This window comes from Myodes glareolus, chromosome 23, assembly GCF_982192425.1.
Source record: "Myodes glareolus chromosome 23, mMyoGla1.1, whole genome shotgun sequence".
Taxonomy (NCBI): Eukaryota; Metazoa; Chordata; class Mammalia; order Rodentia; family Cricetidae; genus Myodes; species Myodes glareolus.
In genome coordinates, this window is record NC_142048.1 from 47095414 (window position 1) to 47121088 (window position 25675).

The following is a 25675-nucleotide window of genomic DNA, read 5'->3' on the forward strand; positions in this document are numbered from 1 at the left end:
GATGCTTTCCATAGTTGTTCTGAAAGACCGAACTGCTTGTTTTGATTGCAAGAGGTACTGCGTCCTTTTCAGCTACTACAAGATCATTGGTTTCTCACATTGCTCCTAAATAATTTAATATAATATATTTAACATAATATATTATAATAATATAATATAAATCTAAATCATGTAGATGATTGGTAATGTTCCGGGTGACTTTTACCTCTTTGGCTTGTATGAAAAATTATTCATAAACATGATTTGATCGGCAGGTCTTTTATAGCAAGCCACAGAGAACATTTGAAGATCCCTTTTCCTGGTTTTTAGAGGTCCCTTCTTGTGTGTAGGTTGGTAAAAGCCCTGGTTAGTCAGAGCTGCACATATGTGTACTTGGTGTGCTTATGAGCCCTTGGTGGCCGAAAAAAGCAAGGGAAGGGGCCAGTATGAACCCAGTCTCAGCAGAGGCCGAAAGGTTCTGTAGAATGTTTGGATAAGTGGCAGAAATAGAGATTGAAAGTATTTTCCTCCATGGTTTTCCCCAGAGAGACTGACTACACTCATAGAAAATAGTTCAGAGTAGCAGCGCTTCCGTCTCCGTCAGGTTCTGTGAAGTGCAGGCTCTGACTGAGCAGACACAACCCCAGGTTCTGTTGTTAGGACCTTTGTCACAGAGTGAAGTCACACACTCCATAAGCTTTTCTTTCTGTTAGCAGTAGGCTGTGTAAAGATAACATTAAAATAGATGTGCAAATTTAGCCGGGTGCAAACAAAGCATCAGTGAAACACTTGGTCTAGCATGGTGGAATTTCTATGTCTCTAGTTTTCCAGCCACAGAACAGTTTTGAACTCATGATCCTGGACTAACCTCTCATTATTAGTTTAGCTTTGGGTCTAGAAATAGTTCATTGTTGACGGCATTAGCCTAAGACATAAAAGATTAGGAAATCTATTACATAGTTTTTCATGCTATTATCTAAGCTTTCAAAGATTGTACCTCTGTGAAATCTTGAGAATAATTTGTATTAAAATCAGTAAGAATAGCTGAGTGGTGGTGGCACACACCTTTAATCCCAGCACTCGGGAGGCAGAGGTAGGCAGATCTCTGTGAGTTCGAGGCCAGCCTGATCTACAAGAGCTAGTTCCAGGACAGGCTCCAAAGCTACAGAGAAACCCTGTCTCAAAAACAAACAAACAAATAAAGATTAATGAGAGTAATAATAAGAAGAAAATCTATTCTAAAATTACATGCCTTTGAAGAAAACCTAAGACTTCCTTGCATCTCTAATTAGTGTGCCTTACTATTCTTCTCTTATTTATCACTAAAATGTGTCCCTTGGTGTCTTACTTTTCTGTTGCTGTGGGAGAGCTTCATGACCATGGCCGCCCACAGAATAAGTTTATTGTGGTTTATGGTTCCCGAGGGCTAGATTCGTAATGGTGGGGACACATGGCAACAGGTGGCAGACATGGTGGCTGGAGCTAAGAGCTGAGAGGGCAAACTGGAAATGGCAGGATGATTTTACTTAGGAAGCCCGCCTCCAGTGGCATACTTCCTCCAGCCAGTCCCCACCTCCTAAGCTCCCCAAAGGGCAGTATTGACTGGGGCCAGGTGTTCAGATTCCTGAGACTATGGGAGATGGTTCTCATTCCAGCCACCACAATGAAGTTGGTTCATTTGAAATGCTGCAAAATGCCTAGATGCTTCCATTTTTAGTTCCAAGGAAATCCTTGGCACTTTCTCTCCGGTGTAGGGGAGTGCAGGTATCTTACTGCTTGGCCACTCTGTGATGGTGGTTTTCCTCCTTTGCTTTTCCAGTATGACATGATGGGAAAAAACCAGACTGCTGTGCGAGAAGAGATGATCCGCCTAGCAAACTATCTGGACAGTGTAAGTTGTATTTCTCTTCGGTACCACCCATGCACACAGTCTCAGGGCAGAATTTAAAATGTGTCATTCTTAAAATCTGACCTCCGGATGTGTACATGTTTGTTCTGTAATCTTTAGAATAACATTGAAAAGGGAAATAGGAATGTAAAAAGACTCAGAAGAGCAAGAGGTTTCATATCAACATCTGCCTCAACTTGGAACAGATCGGGCACGGTGCTCTGATGTTCATGGAAGGCTCTTTGCTTTTCTTTACTGAAAGAATAGTATTTTTTAATAATGCTGATGCTGATGTATGTGTGTGTGTGAGAGAGAGAGAGAGGGAGAGAAAGAGAGACAGAGACAGGTACAGAGAGAGACAGGTACAAGCACAGACACACAGAGAGAGACAGAGACAAACAGACACACACACACACACACACACACACACACACAGAGAGAGAGAGAGAGAGAGAGAAATGCTGGAGTTCATCCAGTAGAAGACTGCTGGGATGTGAACTCAGGTGTAGTGATGGTCTTGACATCATTCTTTTGAAGACTCCCAGTGGTCTAGAAGTAGAGCCTATCAACCCACTCCTCACGATATCTCTGTGAAATAGATGGGAATTCTATTGTCCTTTTATGGAAAGCTTTGGTGTCTCCGTAGTTAGGATTTTAGGTATGAGGTTAGAAATGTTTATGGTTTATTGATTGAATGAATTGACATTTCTGCCGTAAAATGTCTGAATATCCATGCTAAGTCTGTATTCTAGTAAGCTTTCCACCACTATAGCAAACTGCTCGAGGTATTCACCTTACAGAGAGATGCGTAGTGTGGGAGGCTTCTGTTGATTGGCCCTCCTGCCTGCTGGGCCCTTTGCTGAGGCAGCATTCACGGAGGGATGGAGTGAAGTGCGTGGTGGGATTCATGCATGGTGGGATCCATGCATGGTGGGATCCATGCGTGGTGGGATCCATGCGTGGTGGGATCCGTGTGTGGTGGGATCCATGTGTGGTGGGATTCATGCATGGTGGGATCCATGTGTGGTGGGAGCCATGTGTGGTGGGATCCAAGTGTGATGGGATCCATGTGTGGTGGGATTCATGAGTGGTAGGGTCCATGCGTGGTAGGATCCATGCGTGGTGGAGTGCAATGACTCACCCCAAGGCTCGGATATCTAGAGAGAGGGAGAGGACAAGGCCATGCTTCCTTAGTGTTCTGCAGGTAAGCCTTCAGTGGCCTGGCGTTTTCTACTGGGCTCCATGTTCTAAAGGTTCCATCACCTTTCTGTATTGTCATTATGGAACAGGGGAAAAAAGCTTTTATCAATGGACCATTAGCAATGTTCAAGATCCAAACTGCATAATAAGGAAGGTTTTGTAATGGAATTTACTCAAAACTTTGAACTTCCTGTGTTTGTCAGATTTTACAGTGGGGAAAAAAAAAGGAGTTTGAATCTTAGTTCTCTATTCTTGATGGGTGAAGGGTAGATTTTCATTTTGGGACAGATAATCCAGTTTTTAACTTTATTGGTCATATTCCTTCACAAATGTTATCAAGTATTTTTCTTCTGGGTGTAATGGCACACATCTGTAATCCCAGGACTCGGGTGACTGAAGCAGAAGAGTCAGGAGTCCAAGGTCACCCTCAGCAACACAGAAAAGTCCAGGCCAGCTGGACCTGCCTGTCCCCTCAGGCCCCCACTTCTTCTCATGTTCTTACTGTGTTTTACATGTCCCATTTCTGCTTCCTCCCCAGATGTATATCATGTTAAACATTCGAATTGTTCTAGTTGGATTAGAAATCTGGACAGACAGAAACCCAATCAACACAATCGGAGGTGCTGGCGATGTGCTGGGCAACTTCGTGCAGTGGCGGGAGAAGTTTCTCATAGCGCGCCGGAGGCATGACAGTGCACAGCTTGTTTTGTGAGTGCCTTTAATGCTGTGGGTGACATGACAAGAGAAAGGGCTCTGCCCATCCTGTGGCGGCGGCGTTCTGTTCTCTCGCCACTCATTGGTGTCTGGCTCATCTTTGTCTTTACCCCATGTCTTTCTTCTTTCCTCACCTTGGTACAGCGTATTTTACAGTTGTTGTTGTTGTTGTTATTATTATTATTATTGTGTGTAAAAGATTATATGGAAAGAAATAAAATTAATTTCTGGCTGAAAACATTTTCATATAATAAGAATAGCTTTAAAGATCATCTCAGTTTGAGTTCTGATTATCCTAACTCATACTTACTGAGTGGTTTTTTAAACTATTTTTTCTTGTAGTGTTTTGTAACTGTCTTTGACTGTTTAGCTATGTATAAAATGCTGGCAGTGGAAGTTGTTCCCCTTTACAGATTTGAAGGCAATCCCTTGTGAATATATTTATTGTGTTACTGTCTCTCCTCAATAACATTTATTGAATGAATAAATATAATACATTTTTAGAAACATAGCTGTGACCAAGGCAAACCCCCAAACTTGACTTGGTACATAAAGGCATCATCATTGTATGAAAAAATTTAAAAAATTATGTTTGTAATATTAACATCATATTCTCATTTTTCTTCCAGTTTCTATAGTTTTTTGTTAGTGTGGTTAAGATTACCTATAGAAACAGGACTAATGTGTTTCTTTTTCCTCCAAGTACATTTTATAACTTTATATTTTCATTTAGGAAGAAAGGCTTTGGTGGGACTGCAGGAATGGCATTTGTAGGAACAGTATGTTCGAGGAGCCATGCAGGTGGGATTAATGTGGTACGTTGTTCTTTAATTACGGTTTGGGATATAGACATCAGGGCAGTCTCCAGCACTGGTTGACTCTATGCTTCCTCTCGGTTTTTTATGGCAGTAGTTTGGACATTATGAAGGGCATGGTGGGAGTAGCAGACATGTTCTTTCCCTAGAAACTGGATCACGTTTTTAATATTTAATATGTGTTATTAGCTATGCTAGCTTGCTGTTCTGTTGCTGTGATAAACACCATGACCAAAAGCACCGTAGAGGAGGAGAGGGTTATTTGAATTAAACTTCAGGCTGTAGTCCACCACTTAGGGAACACAGACCAAGAACTCAGAGCAGGAGCATGAAGAAGAAAGTACACAGGAGTGATGTGTCCTGACTCTCTCTCTGGCACATGCTCAGAGAATTTTCTTATATAGCCCAGTACCACCTGCCAAGGGGATGGAACTGCCTACAGTGCTCAGGCCCCTCCAGATCCACTGACAAACCAGAAGATGTCTCATAGGCATGTCTGATCCAGGCAGGTCTTCACTTGGAAAGTCCCTCTTCCCAAATGTGTCCAAATGACAACAAAATTTACCAGGATGTTATCTCTTTATGAACGAGGAAACAGGCTCCATTTCAAACAAGCCGGCACATTTCTTAGAAACTTCAGGGAATGATCTACTAGTACTTGATTATCAGTGTATGAGTCACCCCCTCCAGTCTCTTATCAGTGTGTGGGCATAAAGGCTGGTGCTCTACGCTTGGGCTGACTAGAGTCAGCGTTACAGTAGATACATCGCTTTTGGTCGAAAATAATCTGATGGCGAAAACATTTCCTAATTGCACCTTTCTGTGTTTGCACAGTTCGGACAAATCACTGTGGAGACGTTTGCGTCCATCGTCGCCCACGAGCTGGGTCACAACCTTGGGATGAATCACGATGATGGGAGAGAGTGCTTCTGTGGAGCCAAGAGCTGCATCATGAATTCAGGGGCATCGTGAGTAACAAAGACTCTTCTTTTCTTAGTACGATTGTCTAGAGCAGTGGGTTTCCTCCCCTAGTTTTTATTATGTGTGCCTGTGTCTGTGTGTAGTCTAAGAATATATTACATGTGTGCAGGTACCTCTGGAGGCCAGAAGAGGGCAGCAGATCCCCCAGAGCTGGAGTACAGGCAGCTGTGAGCTGCTTAAAATGTGTTTGTGGTAGGGGGTTGGGGAGATGGCTCAGAGGTTAAGAGCACTGACTACTCTTTCAGAGGACCTGAGTTCAATTCCCAGAAACCACATGGTGGCTCACAACCATCTATAATGAGAAAAGATGCCCTCTTCTGACCTATAGGAATATATGTAGGCAGAATACTGTACATATAATAAATAAATAAATATTTTAAAAAAGTGGCTGTCGATGAAGCTGAGGAGGACAGGGATTTAGGGAAATGAGAAATAAATTTTGTGTGGCTGGCTTGACATGTTTTCTTTTTAAAAAATTGTTTCTTTTTGAATTTATAATATCATTACTTCATTTATCCTTTCTCTTCTTTCCTTTCTTCAGACCCTCTCATGTATCCCTCTTTCATTTTTATGCCTTTAGAACAGGCTTCTCCCCCTCTGCCTGTGCCTGTGATGTGCAGTGTCGTGTGTATCTCGGATCCCCAGTGCTTCCTGTTATCATTTTGTTTCTGTCCCCAACGGGCTGTCTCAGTCCCGCACCTGGTCTTCAGGCTCAGATAGTCTGTCCTTTTCTCCCTTCATTTCATTGTGAGAACTTTCCAGCAGGTTCTTTTTTTACAATTTTATTTATTGTGCTTTTCAGTGCCACCATTTCAGATTAGTTTTCCTCAGTATTTCTGTGTCTTCATTGAACTGTCCCGTCATCTCGTTCATTACCTTTATTATTTCGTAAGCTGTTTGTCTCTTTGGACATGCTTAGTTCTCTGTCTGGGGTTTTACGTCACCAACTCTCTCTAGGTGCCGTTACTCAAGTTTAAGGTTTTAGAGGCATTCTGTTGTCCTGTTTTTTCCATGTTTCTTATGTTACTGCCCTGGGGTTTGTGCATCTGGGGTGATTTTATTGTTTGGCTCATTTATTTATTTTTATCAGCTCTATTCTTTCAGTTAAAATATTTCCAGTCCTCAAGTGGACTTGGATATGATAGAGTTGAACATACAGTTAAGAAAATACTTCCTCAGTCCAGGAGCTCAGGGTGCCTGCTATAAATTCTATACTATCCCTGGAGTAGAGGATTCACCGTGAGAGCAACCACAGATGTTTGAAACTGCCACTATTCAAATGCTGCACTAATGAATTAGTAATATGTAGTGGAACCTTTGACTTAATAATAATTGCTGGAGGCTAAACAACCCAAAATAATATGGGGTTTACTAGGATTTTAGTTCATAAGATTAGGAGTGGGAGGGACCAGGATTAACTATCAGATCAGCTTCAAAAAGAAACAAAATTCGAAGCAGGCAGCGTAGCTGGGAATGTGGTAAAGAGTGCCTCCTATGAAATACCGGAGAAGCAGAGCAGTGGAACTAAATCCTAACTGATCAGTGTGCAGGCAAATGCATAGCCTTTGGGATGTATATACGCAACAGTGAAAATTAAATAACAGAAAACAAGAAATAAAAAGAACACTTATGGAGTAGGCTGGCATAGCGGGCTGACTTGAGATGTGACGTTTTCAGATCCTGTTGGCTCTAGCATATTCCATGAGGGCCTGTGTGCAGGAACGGGAGTGGGAGTCAGTGCTCCTAGGGTTCTGGAGCAGAGGGAGGAAGGGAGGAAGTAAGTACTTTCCTGGTATTTCCGCCATTGCTATATCGTTTATCACTGTTTGTTTCGTTCTGAATGATTTCTTCTGATGTCTGTCAGCTCATTGATTCTTTAATTATATGTATTTAGCCTGTTAAACCTATCCATTGGATTCTTAGTTTTTCTTATTTGTCCAAGTTCCATATGACTTTTCTCTAAATCTGATATATTAGGCTTTTTCTGTGTGTGTGTGGACTGTGATGTCCTGAAAAAATATTTAAGCTTGCTATTTTTCTTTCTGAAGCATAAATGTTTTATAGTTACTGTTTGGTTCTTGTGAATCTGGAGGCAGTATTGGGAGAAATATATCATTTAATCATTTTTTTCTAATAGGATTTTATGTTTTTATGCTATACTTTGATAATAAATAGGCCATTCTGTTTAGAATAGGGTTGTAAGAGTAACTCCTGTTTCCATGCAGGGTCTTGCCATGTAGCCCAGGCCTTCCTCAGACTCAGTACATAAACCAGGCTGGCCTTGAACTCATACTCTTCCTGTGTCAGTATTCCAAGTAGCCATGCATGCCACTGTGCAAGTAAAACACTTTAGTCTTATTTTTATAAGGTTTTCTCAAGTTCTGGGAACTTGATAGGTTGTTTCTTTAATCAATATGAAGCAGTTTTATTTCTTCGACTAAATTTGGTCTGAAGTCTATTTTTTCTCATTCTTTAAACTTTGTTTTTGAGATTACCATATAATTACATTTCTCTTTTCCTCCCTCCACACCCTTTCAAATATTCTTCCCCAGTCTTCTTCAAATTTGTTGTCTGTTTTTTCAGTTATTGCATGCATATATGTGTGTATACATATGTGTAAATATATACACATATATGTACACACACATATATGTATATGTACATATATGTTTTTTCTAAATGTAGCCCGTTTAGCCCGTATAAGTTACTTGTATGTCTGTTTCCAGGCTGATTGTTTGGCAGTGGACAGCCAGCTGCTGTGCTCTTCCCTGGGGAGGACCACCTCCCCACTCCCAGTGACACCCCTCCTCCAGTGAGGCCACACCTCCTAATCCTTCCCAAGCAGTTCTGCTCCCGAGCCCATTCTCTTTCAAACCACAGCAGAAGGTTGTAGTTAGATGTAGTTATGTAGAAAAAAGAGAGGATAAGAATGGGAGAGAGAAAGTGGTAAAAGTGGAGAGAAAGTGTGTGATCTGTGCATGAGAGGAATGCTAGAGTAGTCGGCTGGGCGGATGAACATACAGCAAACCCAACAAGCCAAGCAGCGGCATTGTGGGATATGTATGGAAGAGTGAGTTTTAAAGTCTAAGAAATTAACAAATTAGGAAAAGTATAATAAACGTTCATTAGACTTAAAAGTACCCCATCAGTCAGGGCTGTAGGGTCCCATTCGGAGTAGTTGCCCTCTGGAGTGAGTCCCTGAAGCCATTGTGTTGGCCGAGTGGTGTAGTTCCCAGTTCTCTCCTCGGGACACTGTCAGGCTTGACTTGGTGTTGAGGGACGAGGAGGGGGCGTGGATCCCCATGGCCCCTGCCTCCTTCCCCACAGAGATATCTGCCACAGTACGTTTGTTTCCAATCTGGTCTCTGTCAGGAAAAGTGTTTCATTGATGAACTCTCTAGTCCAGCATCTTTGAATTTTAATGGTTTGTAGTGATTGCTCGCCTATGAGTATTACCCCAAAGATCCGCTGTTGGTTTCCAGAGAGTGTGAAGTGTCCTTCCTGTAGTTGCTGTAGGTGCTTTATCAAGGAAGGGCTGAGATCAGATGACAGGGGTGTATAACCCAAACATGTAAGAAACTGAGGCAGGAGAATGGCCAGGTTGAAGCCAGCTGAGCTACATAGTGAGACCCATTTCAAAAAAAAGAAACAAAGGGTGAGAGATGGTTCTGCTAAGTCTGCCCCACCTCCTTCATGATGGGGCTTTCCCTCCTCATGTGCTCTCCGTCTCCTTCCTGGACTCTTTAGACAGGCCATCGAGACGAGGGCGTTCATGGTGACAACATGTTCTGGGTCACTTCTGCTTACTGTACCTGTTACAGAAATAGAGCAGCAATGTAAGCAGTGAGTTATGATGTGATATTTGGTCATATCCTGGCAAATCATTTCCTTCATTGCCAATTTCAGTTTGAAGTAATTTTTCAAAACTCAGTGAAAAGCTGGGGGGTGATGTTTTAAGTCATTATTCTTTTGTTTGAGACAGGGTTTCTCTGTAGCTTGGGAGCCTGTTCTGTAATTAGCTCTTGTAGACCAGGCTGGCCTCAAACTCACAGAGATCGCCTGTCTCTGCCCTGTCTCTGCCTCCTGAGTGCTGGGATTAAAGGTGTGCGCCACCACCGCCCAGCTTACGTCATTATTCTTGTATCATTTAGAGTAACAGGCAGAGGGTAGGGTGCCATCCTGTGATGGTCTGCGGAGGATTAGCTTTCCTGTTGTCTTAGTTTTTTTATGACATTGCTGAAGGCCAATGTCTGGTCATGCCCCTAAAATCCCAGCTCCTATCAGCTATAAATAGTTGCAAATGCTTATGATTTTGTTAGGGTTTTCCGTATAATAGTAATTTCATTCTAGTTGAAATTGATTTTTTTTGTACCTTGCTCTAGGCTCCCACTTTCAAACATTGTTTATGAGAAAATGGGGTTCAACTGCTGAACAAGAAGCCTCTTCAAATAGCCTTTGTTAAAGGTGGAGGTTTTGTGCAGGTGGTACTTTGGGGCTGGTGTGTAGGCCAAACATACGCTGGCATGGCTGCTATGGCTGTCCGATGAACACATTCTTACAGCCAGCATTATCATGAGACCTGTGTGGAAGGCACAATCAACGAGAGGAAGTCAACGATTAAAAACCTATTCTACTTGATGTCCAATCGTTTCCCGCGTGGTTATCCCCCATGCTCCTCCCCCGTAGGCTCTGATCTGCCCACAGACTTCCCACACTCAGTACTGCTAACTTTCCTCCGTCACTCAGCCCTGTCTTCCCGTATTCTCCCACGCTGTTCCTTGAAATAGTCGTCCTCTTCTCCTGATTCCCAGGACCTCATTCTGATTCATCATTGTCTGTGGAGTGAATTCTGGGAGGAACCTCTTCCAGTCTTCCTGTTTAATGTAGCGGCAGTGGTGACCGTACTGACATGAGTCAGAGTGTGTCTTTTTCGTTTGGTCTCATGCCCACGCACAGTGGCCATACTTCCCTACAGCAAGAAGTCATGTTTGCACTGTGGCCTCTTGCCTTTGCTCACAGTCTCCCTTACCTGTTTCCTTATTTACTGCTGCCCTTGCAGGGCCTTCCCCCTCCTTCTTTCTAGAACATGCTGCAGCCTCTGCCTCAGGGTTTCTTTTCATGTTATCCTTTCTCTCTGTGATATCCTTGTTCAGATATCCAGTTTTGATTGAAGTATCATGGTATCAAGTGCTTGGACTGGCTGTCCTTTTGAATGCCAAGCACTCCAGCCTCCCCACAGCTCACCGCCTCCTTTTATCCTTCCAGGGAAATTGCCCACTAGGTTTGTGGTCTGCTGCTTTCTCTAGAGTGTGGCCCTCACAGAAAGGGTTTCTGTCATGCTCACTGTCGAGTTTCTACCCTGCTCACGGTTTTATTCCTTCAACTGAGAAGAGCACCTTATCCGAACAGAGGCCCGACACGTCTGTGTTGGATGCATAGATGTTTAATAGGACACCAAGGGCTGAGAAGAGCACCTTATCCGAGCAGATACCCAACATGCCTGTGTTGGATGCACAGATGTTGATGGGACACCAAGGGGGTCCCCCTAATAGCCTCAAGAGTAGTGAGAAAAGAAAATGAAAAATGGGTTGTCATTATCACAGACCTTGTGGGAGAATTTTTCTTCCCACAAGTCAGCTTTGCTTTTAAATTATTCTTTTACTATAAACAATTGTAGTCTTTCTCCTTTCTTTTTTCCTGCCATCCCACTAACGCCTTTCAGTGTCTCACATCCGGACTGTGTCTAAATAGTTAACAGCATTGGAATGTTCTAGGCTCAGGAGCAGGCTCATTGCTTCCTTGTTAGCAAACAAAAGTGCTGACAGGCAATTTGGGGCAGGAAGTGTCATGAAAGGATCTGTGGGTTAGAGGTCTTTCTATTTCCAAAAGCTCCGTCCGGTTGTAGGCAGGGCTGCTTCTGCAGACCCTATTCCTGCTGCTGCTCGTCCATCTTGCTCTGCTGATGGCAAAGGATTGATTACATATGTGTATATACATGCCTATCATGCATACACCATGTATTATCAGTTGTAGATATGTGTGCATAGTGTACACTGATACATAGTATATACACACATATTGTGTACACCATATGGCATATATGTGTATATTATAGATAACACATGTATGTTAGGTATATTATATATCTCACTGCATGCATCTTTGCATGTTTCATGCCTATTGCGCTATAGACATATTACATATGTTGCTTTTACTGTTAATATTTGAAATCTGTAACATGGTTGGGTGAGGTTATCTTATGGCTTTAATCTCAGTAATAAGGAGTCAGAGGTAGGTGAATCTCTGTGAGTTTGAGGCCAACCAGGGCTACATAGTGAGACTCTGTATTTAAAAAAAAAAAAAGGAAAATTTGTATTTTTTTGTTTTGGAGAAAGGCTTACTTTGTAGCCCAGGCTAACCTCAAATTCTCTATCTTCTTGATCAGTTTCCTGAGAGCTGGGATGACATGCACTATCCGTAGGTGGTGAAATGGTAACTGTTGTCAGGCAGACTAACATATCCATCACCCTACATAGTTACCCGGGTTTCCTTCTGCAGCAGAAGAACCTAAGCCCTGCTCCTGTAGTGAAATGCCCAGAGACTATGTAGTAGTAGCGGCAGCGCTCGTGTTATACATGACTTCCACACTTGCCAGCCCTGCGTGTCTGTTGGCGTGTACCCTTTCACCCCCATCTCCCCATTCGCTCCCATCCACTCTTATTTTCTACTGTTTTTATTTATTTATTTATTTATTTTACAATTTCACATATGATTGAGATCATGTGACATTTTTCTTTTCTGTTTCTGGCTTATTTTGCTTAGCACAGAGTCCTCTAAGTTCATTATATTGTAGCCAATGTAGTGTGGGTCTCCTTTTCTGAGGTTAAATAATATATATTTACATACATGAGTATACATGCACAAACACACATACAGTATATGTACTTACATATGTAATGGGATGTATGCATATGTACTGTAGCATATTTATCCGTTTGCTCACTGATGAGCTCTTAGGTTGTTTCCAGTTCTTGGCTTCAGTGACCAGTGCTGAAGGAGAGAGCACAGGTGTCTGGATGACGGCGCTCTCGCTCTCGTGGGTTTGCAGCACAGGTCAGATTTCTAGGCCGTTTGGCCTCTCTTGTTGTTCCTTAGGAACACCATGATGTTCTCTGCTGGGCTTGCTTTTTTCACAGTCTTGCTTGGACTTCTCTTTAGGGCTTATAACAGCCACCCTGTCAGACGTACGGATGCTTTGTGGTTCCGGTTTGCAAACTTTGGTGATTAGTGACACTGAGTCCCTTTTTATGTAGCTCTTGTTGTTTATTGTCTCTATCTGAAAATGTATATTCAAGACGACTTTCTCATTTTTAAGTTGAGATGTTTTTTACCATTGAGTTTTCTTTATACATTTAAGTATCAACCCTTTTTCAGATATATAGTTTACAAATATTTTCTGTGAAGGAGCGTTTTCCACATACCAAAATTAGATCCCTACCTTTTATACGCATGATGTCAAATGGATAAAAGACCTAGACACATAAAACCATAGCAGAAAACATCAGGGGAAAATTCCTTGATATTGGCCTTAGTAGTGGTATCATAACCAAAGTTCAGGATACCACACAGACAGATTTGTAGGTAGGTAGATAGACAACTATGAAAAGATTTTAACAAAATGTGGGTTTGTCAGTGATTTGTGGCATATAGGTATATTTCCTACAATTTTCAAAAGTAAAAATAATCAGCAGGACTACATGGTGACATCGTGTAGTGATGGCTGTGTGGGTTAAATGACTGAAGATTCCCTGGTGATCTCAGATGTCCTCAGATGGTACATTTTTCTCTGTTGTTCCCCATGTGTTCTTTACACAGTTTCACATAGGGCAAAAGAATGTGGTTGGTTTGAATGCATTGAATCAGCATCATAACAAGAAGTCAAAACTCTTCCCCTTAATATCATTTTACTAAGAGTGAGCCCAGATTTGAATTCTGTACTTCACTGTGACTTCGGTCATCCCTGTCTATCTGTTGTATGAATCTAAATCTGTGTCTGCCTGAGTGTGTGTGTGTGTGTGTGTGTGTCTGTCTGTCTGTCTGTTCCTATCAAAGGGCTTTGCTCTATTATTGAACAGCACAGAAAGCATTACATGGAAAAGGAATACACACGGGATAATTTATAGAAATCTGTAACAGAGTCTTACAAGGGGTAAAGTCGCTGACTATGACTGACCCCAGCTGACTCAGATAGCAAATGGTATTGCAAACATCACTGTTTATCAAGCAGTTCTGTGTGCTGCATTCAGTGTTTATGGTGGATTTTCACTTGTAAGATTGCTGTCAGCCTATTTGCTATATCCTGCAAATGATTCTCATGACATATGCATTACTCTGGGCTAGGCACATGGAAGAGTACATAATTTAAGATTATAGTTTAGGTTATAAAAATTGATAGCATGGAAAACCCAAGGCAAGCAAAGCTGGTTGTTACATTGTTCTCTTAAAGGTGAGTTAAGGACAGCAGTCGTAAGTCCTGAATGACTCAAGGTGTTACTAACTCTGGCTGTAAGGTCCAACAAAGGCTCCAGTTTCTTATAATGTAAGAAATATTTTTATCATAATGTTTTGCCACAATTGGGAAAGTCAGTAACCAAGAAAAGGGAAAAAAGTCAGACCTAGCATATCAAAGTTGAATTTGTGTAACTCTCATGTGCACAGTCCATCTGACCTTCAGAGTGACAGTCATTATTAGCAGGTGCAGACTGAAACTTTGTCATTAGAGCAGCTGACCGCACAGTGCCAGCTGCCTCTAGGTGACTGTTCTCTTACTTTATGATCCCTGTGCTAAAAACACCACAACCAAGGCAGCTTACAGAAGAACTGACTTGAGGCTTCCAGTTTCAGAGAGCTAGGGTCCATTGCTGTCATGTTGGGGAGCATGTCAGCCTAGGCAAGCAGGCAGGTAGACAGGTGCTGGAGCAGTTAGCTGAGGGCTTTCATTGTGATCTACAACCGTGAGCCGAGAGAGAGAGAGAGAGAGAGAGAGAGAGAGAGAGAGAGAGAGAGAGAGAGACAGAGAGAGAGAGAGAGAGAGACAGAGAGAGACAGAGAGAGAGAGAGAGAGAGAGAGAGAGACAGACATACAGACAGAGAGAGAGACACACACACACACAGAGACACAGACACAGAGAGGGACACAGAGAGAGAGAGATTGAAAGAGAAAGAGACAACAGAGAGAGAGAGAGACACAACAAGGAGACAGACACACAGGGAGACAGACAGACACAGAGACTGAGACAATACCCAAATCTATGAGCTATGGGAGGTGGCGTTCTCATTCAGAGTGCCACAGTGAAGCCTGTGTGCTGCGATCGCCCATTTGTTTTTTTTCTCTTGGCTCTCAGAGTGAGTGGAGGGAGGGGAGCCTCATACCTCCAGTAACAGGACTGGGAAGCACACAGGTAGCTTCCAGTATTCGAGATGTAGCATTTTAGGAACATAAAGCTCAATTCTGAATGAGACTAGATAAGTTTTTAAGGTTTCTGTGGATGGAAAGAATTTTGATTTGTATTTCCAATGTTTTAACACGTAATATGCTTGGAAGATATTTTTACGGAGGCCAGTACAGTGTGACTTTAAATGGTGAACTATGTACTAACTAAAGCGATTCCTGTATTTATTAGAGATAGATAGCCTCATTTTTGCCTACTCTTGTGTATTCTCTGCTTTTCACAGTATTAACTTCTTACTGTTTAACAATCTGACTAAGAACAACAAGATAAGCTCTGGCAATGATGTGCGATCGTTTTCCTGGTGTTTATTGTAGAGGTTCGAGAAACTTCAGCAGCTGCAGTGCGGAGGACTTTGAGAAGTTGACTCTGAACAAGGGAGGAAGTTGCCTTCTTAATGTCCCGAAGCCGGATGAGGCTTACAGCGCACCCTTCTGTGGTAACAAGCTGGTGGACCCCGGGGAAGAGTGCGACTGCGGCACCCCGCAGGTCAGCTGGCCTTCAGCTTGGCTTTGTGAAGTTACCCTTGGCTTTGGGACCTCTGGTGGGGGAGTGGCTGTGGGCTTTTGTAGTGAAGTGAGGATTGCTACGGTGTTGTGTGGCTGTGTCTCTGGGACTGGTCAGCACCTGGGGATCTACCTCATGAAGCCATGGCTTCCAGCAAGCACCATGACACCATTCTTCTTAAATGTCACCCATCTGTCTTCTATTTTTATTGTAGATATTGGATTGTTACTGGTATTACATATCTGGTTAGTTCTTTAAGTGTTCGCCATGCCGGTCATGCCATTCAAGAAACGTTTGTTCAGCTGGACCCATTTATTAAGTGAATTGCAGCTGATTTTATCCTCCAGCGACCCTCAGAATAAAAATTCTTCCTCTTGGCGGACCAGTGTCTTCTTGTTAATCGTTCCTTTACCTGTAGATCCCTGGCTGCACGGCCCTCAGCTCTGTGCACCTTCCATTGTTGCTGCACCCCAGCTACATTCCTCCCAGAATACCCACTGAACCCTTTCCCCTTGGGCTGCCGTTAGACTCAGAACACACTTGTTCAGTCTGTATTATTCTCAGTCATTTTCCTTGCCCGACCATATTTGGTCTGGAAAGCCTTCCCATATCCCATAGGAGACAACTGTTTCCTAGTTTATATGGTTGATGCCTTCCGTGACTTTTCTTAAACCCGTTGGATTCTCCTGACCTCCAGAGAAGCTGTCTTTGGCAATGGGGTCTCTGAGGAAATACTTAAGATTAGCACTGCAGGGTGGATCCCTAGGCAAAGCAGTCGCTGTTTGTTTCCCTAGCTCAGCTTTCTCTGCAGTGTAAGCATTGCAGACTGGCCATACTGTGTATGCCAGCCTGCAAGAGAGGGTTCCCAGAAGCTCTCTGGGAGAGCCTTCTCCCTGCATTTCTAGCTTTCAGAACTGTGAGAAAAATACATTTCCATTCTTTAAGTCCCTCAGTGTTTGGTATTTTATTATGGAATCACCAGCTGTCTTTTGAAATATGTTCAGACTTACATACTTGGAGCTAACGAGGCTGATGTGCCTTGAAGCACAGCTAGGGGGAGAGACAGCGCTGGCTAGGTTAGCCTGAAATCACAGGTCGGGAAAAGAGCTTTACCAGAGGCTGTGCTGCCAAGGACTCCTTATTCATGGGTGATCCTTTTCTGTTTGCAGGAATGTGAGTCGGATCCATGCTGTGAAGGAAGCTCTTGTAAGCTCAAGTCATTTGCCGAGTGTGCATATGGCGACTGTTGCAAAGATTGCCAGGCAAGGAATTCTCCCTGTCAGGGGCAAATCAGAGAAGGAAAACCGATACATGGAAATGCATCCTCCGAGATCGCTACATACCATTTTTGTTATATGTTCTCTTCATATTCATCCTACTTCTGTGCATGTGTTTTTCTGTAAGGGGTCTATTGAGTTAGTTTGTGTGTTTGGTGGTCTAGGGATTAAATACAAGACATTGTGTTTGCTGGGTAAACACTCTACCGATAAGTTATGACCCCATCTTTTATTTTCCTTTTAAAGTAACATATATCTGTTAGAGAAAATGCACAAATACTGTAGTAAATTAAGTTGATTAAGAGGATCTGAATTTGATCCCCAGAACCATTTAGAAACAAAACCCTCTGACGACATGCCTTGTGATCCCTTGATCCCAGCCGGGAATGAGGAGCTCTTTCCAGACAGACTGGTGGATTGAACTGCAGTGGTTTCCTGTCCTCATCTCCCACGCCAGCCACACTGCCACTCTAGCTGAGCTGCCACGCCAGCCACACTACCATGCCAGGAAGCTCCCTACCTACTGCATCATCTCCCCAGCCCCAGACTCACCTTTTCATGCTGCTGTTGATTTTGAGGGAGAGTGTCACCCTAGTTAGCTAGCACATTACTTCTGCAGTGTTCCTTTTGTTTTTATTTAACTTGCATTTCTTTTAATTACCAAGGAGAGTTTTGGTTTTTTTTTTTTTTTTTTTTTTTTTTTTTACTTTTTCCATTTTATAGTATTTATTAATTGCCTGTTACGGGGTTTGTTTACTTTTGTGTTGGGTGGTTTAATCTTTATTGTTAGAACCTTTATATATTTACTGTGGTTTTAAATTTGATGGATTTGTGGAGAGTGCCCTGATATTCCTATTTGATTTGGATCTCATTACCTTAGTTCCTTCCAGGAGGCTCTATGTGCAGAGGAAAAACCAGTGAGTGTGATGTCCCCGAGTACTGCAATGGCTCCTCCCAGTTCTGTCCGCCAGACGTCTTCATTCAGAACGGCTATCCGTGCCAGAATAACAAAGCCTACTGTTACAACGGCATGTGCCAGTATTACGACGCGCAGTGTCAGGTCATCTTCGGTTCAAGTAAGATACTTATAATTGACTGGTTTGATTTTATCGTTTCTTCTCATTAGTTTTTTTTTTTTTTTATACTGATGAGGCTCTCAGATATTCACCCTTCTTCCCTTAGGAATCTCATGTCTGATTTGGTGATCAGTTGATGCTGTGTGCTCTGCTCCCTCTTCCCAATTTGGATAACACACAGTATATATTTACACACACACACACACTCACACACAGTATATATTTACACACACTCACACTCACACACACTCACACACAGTATATATTTATACACATACACTCACACAGTATATATTCACACACAGTATATATTCACACACAGTATATATTCACACACAGTATATATTCACACACACACACTCACACACACAGTATATATTCACATACACACACACTCACACACAGTATATATTTACACACACACACTCACACACAGTATATATTCACACAAATAATATATATTCACACACACACTCACACACACAGTATATATTCACACACACTCACACACACAGTATATATTCACACACACTCACACACACAGTATATATTCACACACAGTATATATTCACACACACACACTCACACACACAGTATATATTTACACACACACTCACACACACAGTATATATTCACACACACTCACACACACAGTATATATTCACACACACACAGTATATATTCACACACACACACACACACACTCACTCAGGTTGTTTTGAGAGGAGGGGTAATGAAGACTGTACCCAGAGCCTCACATACACTAGGCAATGCGGAGGCCCCAAAAATGCGAGCCTGTTTCCATAAAGACCAAAGGTCAGAGAGTTGGAACTTAACCTCTAGTCCTTCAAACAAAGGTCCCACCTAGATTTAGAGAGTTCTGCTCTCTCAAGGTTATTGTCAACAGGTGTGGCCAATAGCCAGACCTTGTATTTCAAGAATAGCAAAGTAGATGTGTTTCTGCCTCAAACAGAAATCTAGGGATCCAGCTAAGTTCCAGTTCCCTTAAGGAGATAACTTTGAATTCCCCCCAGGGAGTGGTTTGCCTACAGGATGTTTTGGTCTAGGGTGTGAGCATGACTTGTTTTGTTCTAGCAACAGAATACAAGGCAAGCACGTTATTGCTCTATATCCTCTGCCTCCAGTTTTCTAGTTTCAATGTTATATAGTCTTTATGGGTCCAGTGTTTGCATTCATCATTTAAAATGTGCGTGTGATCCATCTTTGTTGATACATTTATATCACAGTATATTAGAGTAGTCTTATTAAGTAGACCCTGATTTAGTTTCTCATGCATGTGTGTATTGTGTCTTTGTGCGTGGGTGTGCGCAGGTGTGAGTGTGTGTGAGCATGAATGCAGGCTGGTTGACTCTTGAACTTTTGGGGATTCTTCTGTCTTCACCTCCCTCTTCCCCACAGGGGCACATGAGTTTTAGATGTGAACTCCTTCATGCGGGTTCTGGGTATTTGAACTCTGATCCTGACTTGCATGACAAAGCTCTGCACCCACTAAGCCATCTTCCCAGCTCCTTGTTTTCAATATGTATATTGATGGGGGTGTAGTATATGTTTTTAGGGGTTTTTTTTGTTTTAAGTTTCATCTGTATGAAACGTATACTGTATATTAAAAAGTGGAGTCATATAACTTTACCATGAAAATTAAAGTCTCTCCCTCTTTCTTTCCCTGTCTCCCTCTGTCCCTTCTTGTCTGCCTCCCTGCCTCTAGATCTCTCTCTCCTTTGAGTGAGTTTGCTAAATATTTACCATTAGTTGAACTGCAAATGGTTAACCGCTATTCTCATATTGTCTTGCAGTGGTACAGGCTCTTTTACTGATGTCAGTCTGTATAAAGAAATCTAAACAGGATGTTGCTGTTTGTGTTCTATTTTGGATTTTTTTTTTTTTGTATTGTTCAGGCTCTCTAGGGAAACAGAGCTAACGGGATACATATGTACACAGACACACAGACACACAGACACACACACACAGAGGATGGACTGACTCATGCAGTTCTGCTATTGGTAGAGCTGATGAAGTCATTCTGGTCAAGGATGGCAGGCTCAGGACCCAGAAGGAGCTGGGGTTCCAGCTCAGTTCCGATGGTAGGAACAGCACCTGACGTCTCTTCAAATGTGAACTGGATTGTTTGAAGCACATGCATGACTGCAGCCGCTGTGTTCGCTCTACTCAGTCAGGGGTTAGTCTGATTCAGAGCGCTCGAGCGAGTTCACAGTCGAGTACATATTGCAGCACGTGGTGAAGGGATGAGAGTGGGAAGTCTTGGGAACATTCTAGTTCTAGCCATGGTCGAGTAAGATGAGCTTGGTGACAGTTGAGGTTCTCAGGGCTGTAGCTGCTCTGCGGTCATGTCCTGCACACCGTGTCTTGCCCTTCCAGCTCTCCATTCTCTGTTATGCTGTTACACTGCCCACTCTGTAGTCCCTTTGCCAACAGTAAGTGCCTTACTTGGTTATAGCGTCTGCTGGTGGAGTGACCCACACATTCATTCCTTAAGGGTCTGGGCCATGTGTAGCTTTGCTGGATTTGGTTGTGACAGGATGCAGTAAACACTTCGAAAGACTCCTGTATTCCAGGCCTGCTCTTCTTGCTTCCATGTAGGGCAATGGCTCTGTCATCCAGCCACCTGCAAAGCCTTTCTCTGTTAGTGCAGGGCTTGAGGAGCCCAGTGTAACTGAGTGTGTGAATAGGTTCCCCTCCGGTGGAATCACTGTTGTGACATCCGGTGGGAGAATGTCCTCTTTGAACACTCAGACCTCTAAGCTATTGGAGCATGAAGTCATGGTGCCAGGAAGCATGTTTTTGCTAGTGAGTCATCAGGGGTATACTGTTAAGAGTTGATACTGCCTTTCCACCCCCCCTACCCTCCCCCTTTTTTTTGAGACAAGGTTTCTCTGTAGTTTTGGAGCCTGTCCTGGAACTAGTTCTTGTAGACCAGACTGGGCTTGAACTCACAGAGATCCGCCTGCCTCTGCCTCCTGAGTGCTAGGATTAAAGGTATGTGCCACCACCACCCAGCTTTTTTTTTTTTCCCCCTTAAAACCTGTACACTGCGTTTGATCACAGGCATCCTTTGTGGACCTGATTCAGGAGTATATAGCTTTTTGAAGAAATGCTGCTCCCGTCCTTCTTACTTGCGCTGAAACTGAGTCTCCTAGATGAATTTCCACCATGCTAGCAAGCTGTTCTAGTAAAAATAAAATGTTAGACTTAGTGATATAGATAGGCCTGTAATGGCAGCCACTGAGAAGGCTGACGTAGGAGGATTGTAAGTTCAAGACTTGTCTGGGCTACAGAGCAAGTTCCAGGCCAGCCTGTGTAGCTTAGTGTAGCCCTGTCTCAAACAGAAAAAAAAAAGTGTTGGGATATAGCTCAGTGGTAGGGCACTTGGCTGGTGTGCACAGGCCCTAAGTTCAGCCACCGGTCCTGAAAAAAATGAGTAGTGTGTATGTGCAGGAGCACAGTGCTGTCCCTTCAGTGGTGGGAAAGGAGTAATGTGGTTACCCTGGTACCCAGTTGCCAGCCAATTGATCCTCCAGAAATAGTGCCACATCAGAGACTCAGTGTATTTGGATGATGGCAGAGGTGGCTGGGTGAAGAGGCTGCCTACAGTTCACTGGCTTCCTTTCTGTTGTTTTGGCCCAAACTCTTCAGTCACAATCATGCATTCTCCCACCTCCCTCCAAGCAGAGGGAACAAGACCATATACTCCCTCATTGCAGGGAAGAGGCCACAGTATTGCAGCTGTTTCCTTCCGGGTGATGCTTCCATACTGCCATTTGTAAAGTGATTTGTTTGTCCCTTCTTGGGTCACAGGTGCCAGGGCAGGGCTTGGAAAACAGTAGACATGGGTTGGTGGTGCCTTCAGTTGGCTTCATTTTGATTATCCATGGTGCTAGTGGCGTCCTGTTCCGAGGTCTGTACTTTGCTGCACCTTTGTAGTTTTTAGTCAGCTGAGCACAGTCGGGTCCCCTTGGGAGAAATGTTGCTTTTCTGCACGTTTCCCCAGATTGCAGTGACTGATTTTTGATGCTGATGGTTTGTGCAAAGAGCCTGCCTCAAATTCCGTCTCCCCATCACTCTCTCCTCTCTCCTTGAGTTGGCAGGAGCAGCAAGCAGATTTGACTCAATCCCTTCCTGTATATCACCTGGAAAATCTGTAACTTTCCTTGTCTTCTGAGGACTTGGATGGAAAAACTGTGTGACATTTCTCCTGGGCAGCCTTCTGGATATTTCTCCTCTACTTGCCCCCTTCCGCTGGGGCTCTGCTTCCTTTCACCCACGTCCATCTTCTTTAAAACTAACTTAGCTTACACCAGGCATGTGGGAGATGCAAGGGGATTTCGTTTAGGAGGGAGAAGGACTTAAGAAAACAAGGGTGGGCGAATCCTTTGTCATGTGGTGTAGGTCTCACCCTATCTAATGCAAGCATCCGTGTACAGTAATAAAAAGCCAGCCTGCAGTATCTGATGCAGCTGCAGCAGTGACGGGTATGTGAGCACCGAGCATGAGTGCCCCTCGAGCTGTGTCTTAGTGCATGCACTGGTTACTGCTGCAGAGCCGTGACCAGTCACCCACGGGAAGAATTTAAGGAAGATAGATTTTGGCTCCTGATTTCTGAGAGGTTCAGTCCGTGTTTGCTTGGCCCTGTGGACATCTGAAGAACATCACAGTGATGGCACCGCGTGGCAGAGAAGCTTCTCTACACCAGGGTGGATAGAGACAGGAAGGGAAGGATTCAGGGGAGGGACCGCAGCAAGATATGACTTCAAGGGCACAGACCCCCCTCCTCCCACCCAGTGACCTGCCCTTCAACTAGACTCGCCCCTTGCTTTTTTCCCTGTTTCCCAATAATCCCGTCATATTCTGAACCCGTCAATGGATTGGTGAGTCTGGGAGATGAGTGCTCTGGACAGACCTCAGGTACACCCAGGCAGGCTTTATAATCTATGTCTTTCTCAGTCCAATCACGTTGACAATACTAAGCGTCACACTGTGTGTGAGTCTTAATTGTAATATTCATTTAATGGTATTTGTTGTAGAATTTGAGTACTTGAGTCCAGACTTTCATGTACAAGCTAAGCCGTGATTTTGCATATCTTTGTTGTGTATGAAGTGTGAGACTAATGCGCTGTGTGTGGAAGGCTGAAGCTTGTAGGTGTGCAGGTAGTCCCTGCAGATGTGGGAGGAGTCTCAGGGAATGCTTCCAGCTCTGAGTCAAGTTGCCTCAACTCCTTTCTTTTCTTAAATGTCTAACATTGCAGAAGCCAAGGCTGCCCCAAAAGACTGCTTCATCGAAGTGAATTCTAAAGGTGACAGATTTGGCAACTGTGGCTTCTCCGGCAGTGAGTACAAGAAGTGTGCCACGGGGTAAGTGGAGGCAGGGTGTGGAGGACTGTGAGCAAGAGCCCGGTCATATCTGGAGTCTCGTCCCGTCGAGTCTAGTGGGTTTAGACCCTTTGTTCATCCATAACCCACAGTAAGATTCCTGATGCAGGAAAGTTTCTCTTACTCCAATTGGTCTTTTAGTATTTCTTTTCCAGCCTTCCGTGCATTTAAACTTCCTTGTTACTTTTGTAGGCTAGTGAGAAGGCTTAGCAGGCTAAAGTGCTTCCCACCAAGCTTGACAATCTGAGTTGGTCTCCTGAACCTGTGCTGTGGGTGGAGAGCACTGATTCTAGCAAGCTATCCTTTGACCTAGACACACGCCTGTGCAGGGGCAGCTGTGTGCAAGGGAATACATGCACAGACACACAAAAATCAATACATAAATGTAAAAAGCTTGATTTTATAATTAATGTTTACTTATAAAACTTAGTATTATAAGCGAGAAGGCATCATCCCAGTGCGTTTCCTGTTCCGTGTTTGCACTCTGCACACACCCACACTGGCATTTTACTTGGTGAGGATGATTCTGCAGTACTGTGTGCTGCCTCTGGTGGAGCGCAGTAGCGAATGGAAGGCTGTGATGACTGAGCAGCAGTGGCAGCGGCAGCGGCAGTGACAGCGGCAGCAACATGGTTACTGTGGCTTATGTGGTCCTCTTGCTCCTTAACTCTGCAGGAGTGTTCAGTCATGCCAACTGTTCTAGTAACTGTTCCACTGGTTACCATGGCAGCTTATAAAAGAAGGTGTTAAAGCTGGGCAGTGGTGATGCACACCTTTAATCCCAGCACTCAGGAGGCAGAGGCAGGCGGATCTGTATGAGTTCAAAGCCATCATGGTCTACAAGAGCTAGTTCCAGGACAGGCTCCAAAGCTACAGAGAAACCTTGTCTCAAAAAACAAATAAACAATCAAAAAAAGAAGAAACAGAAAAATAAAAAGAGAGTTTACATTTTCAGAGGGTGAGTCCATGATCGTCATGGTGGGGACCATGACCACAGGCAGGCAGGGGTGGTACTGGAGCAGTAATTGGGAGCTACATCATGATCTGTAGGATGAAAGAGAAAGAGAGAGAGAGACAGACAGACACTGGGCCTGGCTTGAGCATTGAAACCTGAAAGTCTACCCTCAGTGATATACTTCCTCCAACAAGGCTACACCTCCTAAGCCTTTCAAGTAGTGCCATTCCCTGGTGATTCAGCATTCAAGTGTATAAGCCTATGGGGTTTACTCTTATTTAAACCAGCACAATAACATTTTCAAATGTGTATCATGAATCCTTCATAGACTCATGAGTTACTGTTTAACTTCCAAATTTGCTTTTTAGTTTAATCTCATTGAGTAGACTCTGGGGGCTGGGGCAGTGGCTCTGTCTACAAGGCGCTCGCTTATGTGCAAACATGAAGACCCGAGTCCATGTCCCTAGCCCTTACATAGCAACCTGCCCCAGCAGTGCACACCAGTGATCCCAGCGCTGGGGTACAGGGATAGGAAGATCTCTAGGGCTCACTCACCAACCGGTGTGGCCAACCGGTGAGCTCCTGACTGAGTGAGAAACCCCTCTCTCAGAAAATAAAGGGTGGGACAATCCAAGCCATCCGTGTTGGCTTCCACACACAGCACACAGGCCACATGTACGTGCTCATACACCACACACACACAGCAAAGAAGTACATTCTAAGATAATTTAGAAAGAACATGTCCTGCATGCCCAGCTCTTGCTGGGCTGCACACCATGGCCAGCATATGGTTTGTTAAGGGGGCTGTTCATTTCCTCACGTGCCAGCCTCAGCTGTTGGACATGGTAGTTGTATCTGTTGCCAGTTATTCTCTTAATCCGCTGTTTCCACGACCTGGGGGCTATTGAATGGCCTTGCTTCTTCACTGAGAGGCCAGGTGGATCTGTTTCCTCCTCAGTTCGGCAAGCTTCTGTGCTGCAGGTTTCCATTCGCTGTCGGGCATAGATAACGTTCTAGGACTAAGTCTTAGCGAATCGCCCTTTTATCCTTATCAAATGCTCACCCCGACTTCCGGAGTATTCTTCTGTAGCGTTTGCCACAGTGTCACTTCCTCATTGCTTGCTTCACCTCTCCTCACTGGGATTGGTGACACACGTCTTCTCTGTGGTTAGATAATGCCTGGAATACGGTGGCCGTGAAGTGTTTGGTGAGTGAATGAGTGTAAGCACAGGTGGTGTGAGAGACAAGTCAGCGGCTGAGTGTGAATGATGGAATCAGCTGATGTAGAACCTTGGGGGAAGGGAGGAGTAGAAATGTAAAGGAGTTTTGTGGACTGAACACATCCCTTTTTTGTCTGTATTTTGGTAA

At 43.7% G+C, this 25675-nt stretch overlaps 1 protein-coding gene across 4 annotated transcripts in view; it reads left to right on the forward strand.

Moving 5' to 3' along the window:
* Adam9 (ADAM metallopeptidase domain 9) overlaps positions 1–25675 on the forward strand; it is a 65732-nt gene that overhangs the window by 21439 nt on the left and 18618 nt on the right. For all 4 annotated transcript variants that reach the window (XM_085680737.2, XM_085680738.2, XM_085680739.2 and 1 more), the window contains exons 8-15: positions 1799–1870; positions 3606–3775; positions 4515–4596; positions 5431–5564; positions 15404–15575; positions 16763–16855; positions 17751–17946; positions 23229–23334. In XM_085680737.2, coding sequence (XP_085536863.2) covers positions 1799–1870; positions 3606–3775; positions 4515–4596; positions 5431–5564; positions 15404–15575; positions 16763–16855; positions 17751–17946; positions 23229–23334 — 1025 coding nt within the window. The remainder of the gene's footprint in view (positions 1–1798; positions 1871–3605; positions 3776–4514; positions 4597–5430; positions 5565–15403; positions 15576–16762; positions 16856–17750; positions 17947–23228; positions 23335–25675) is intronic.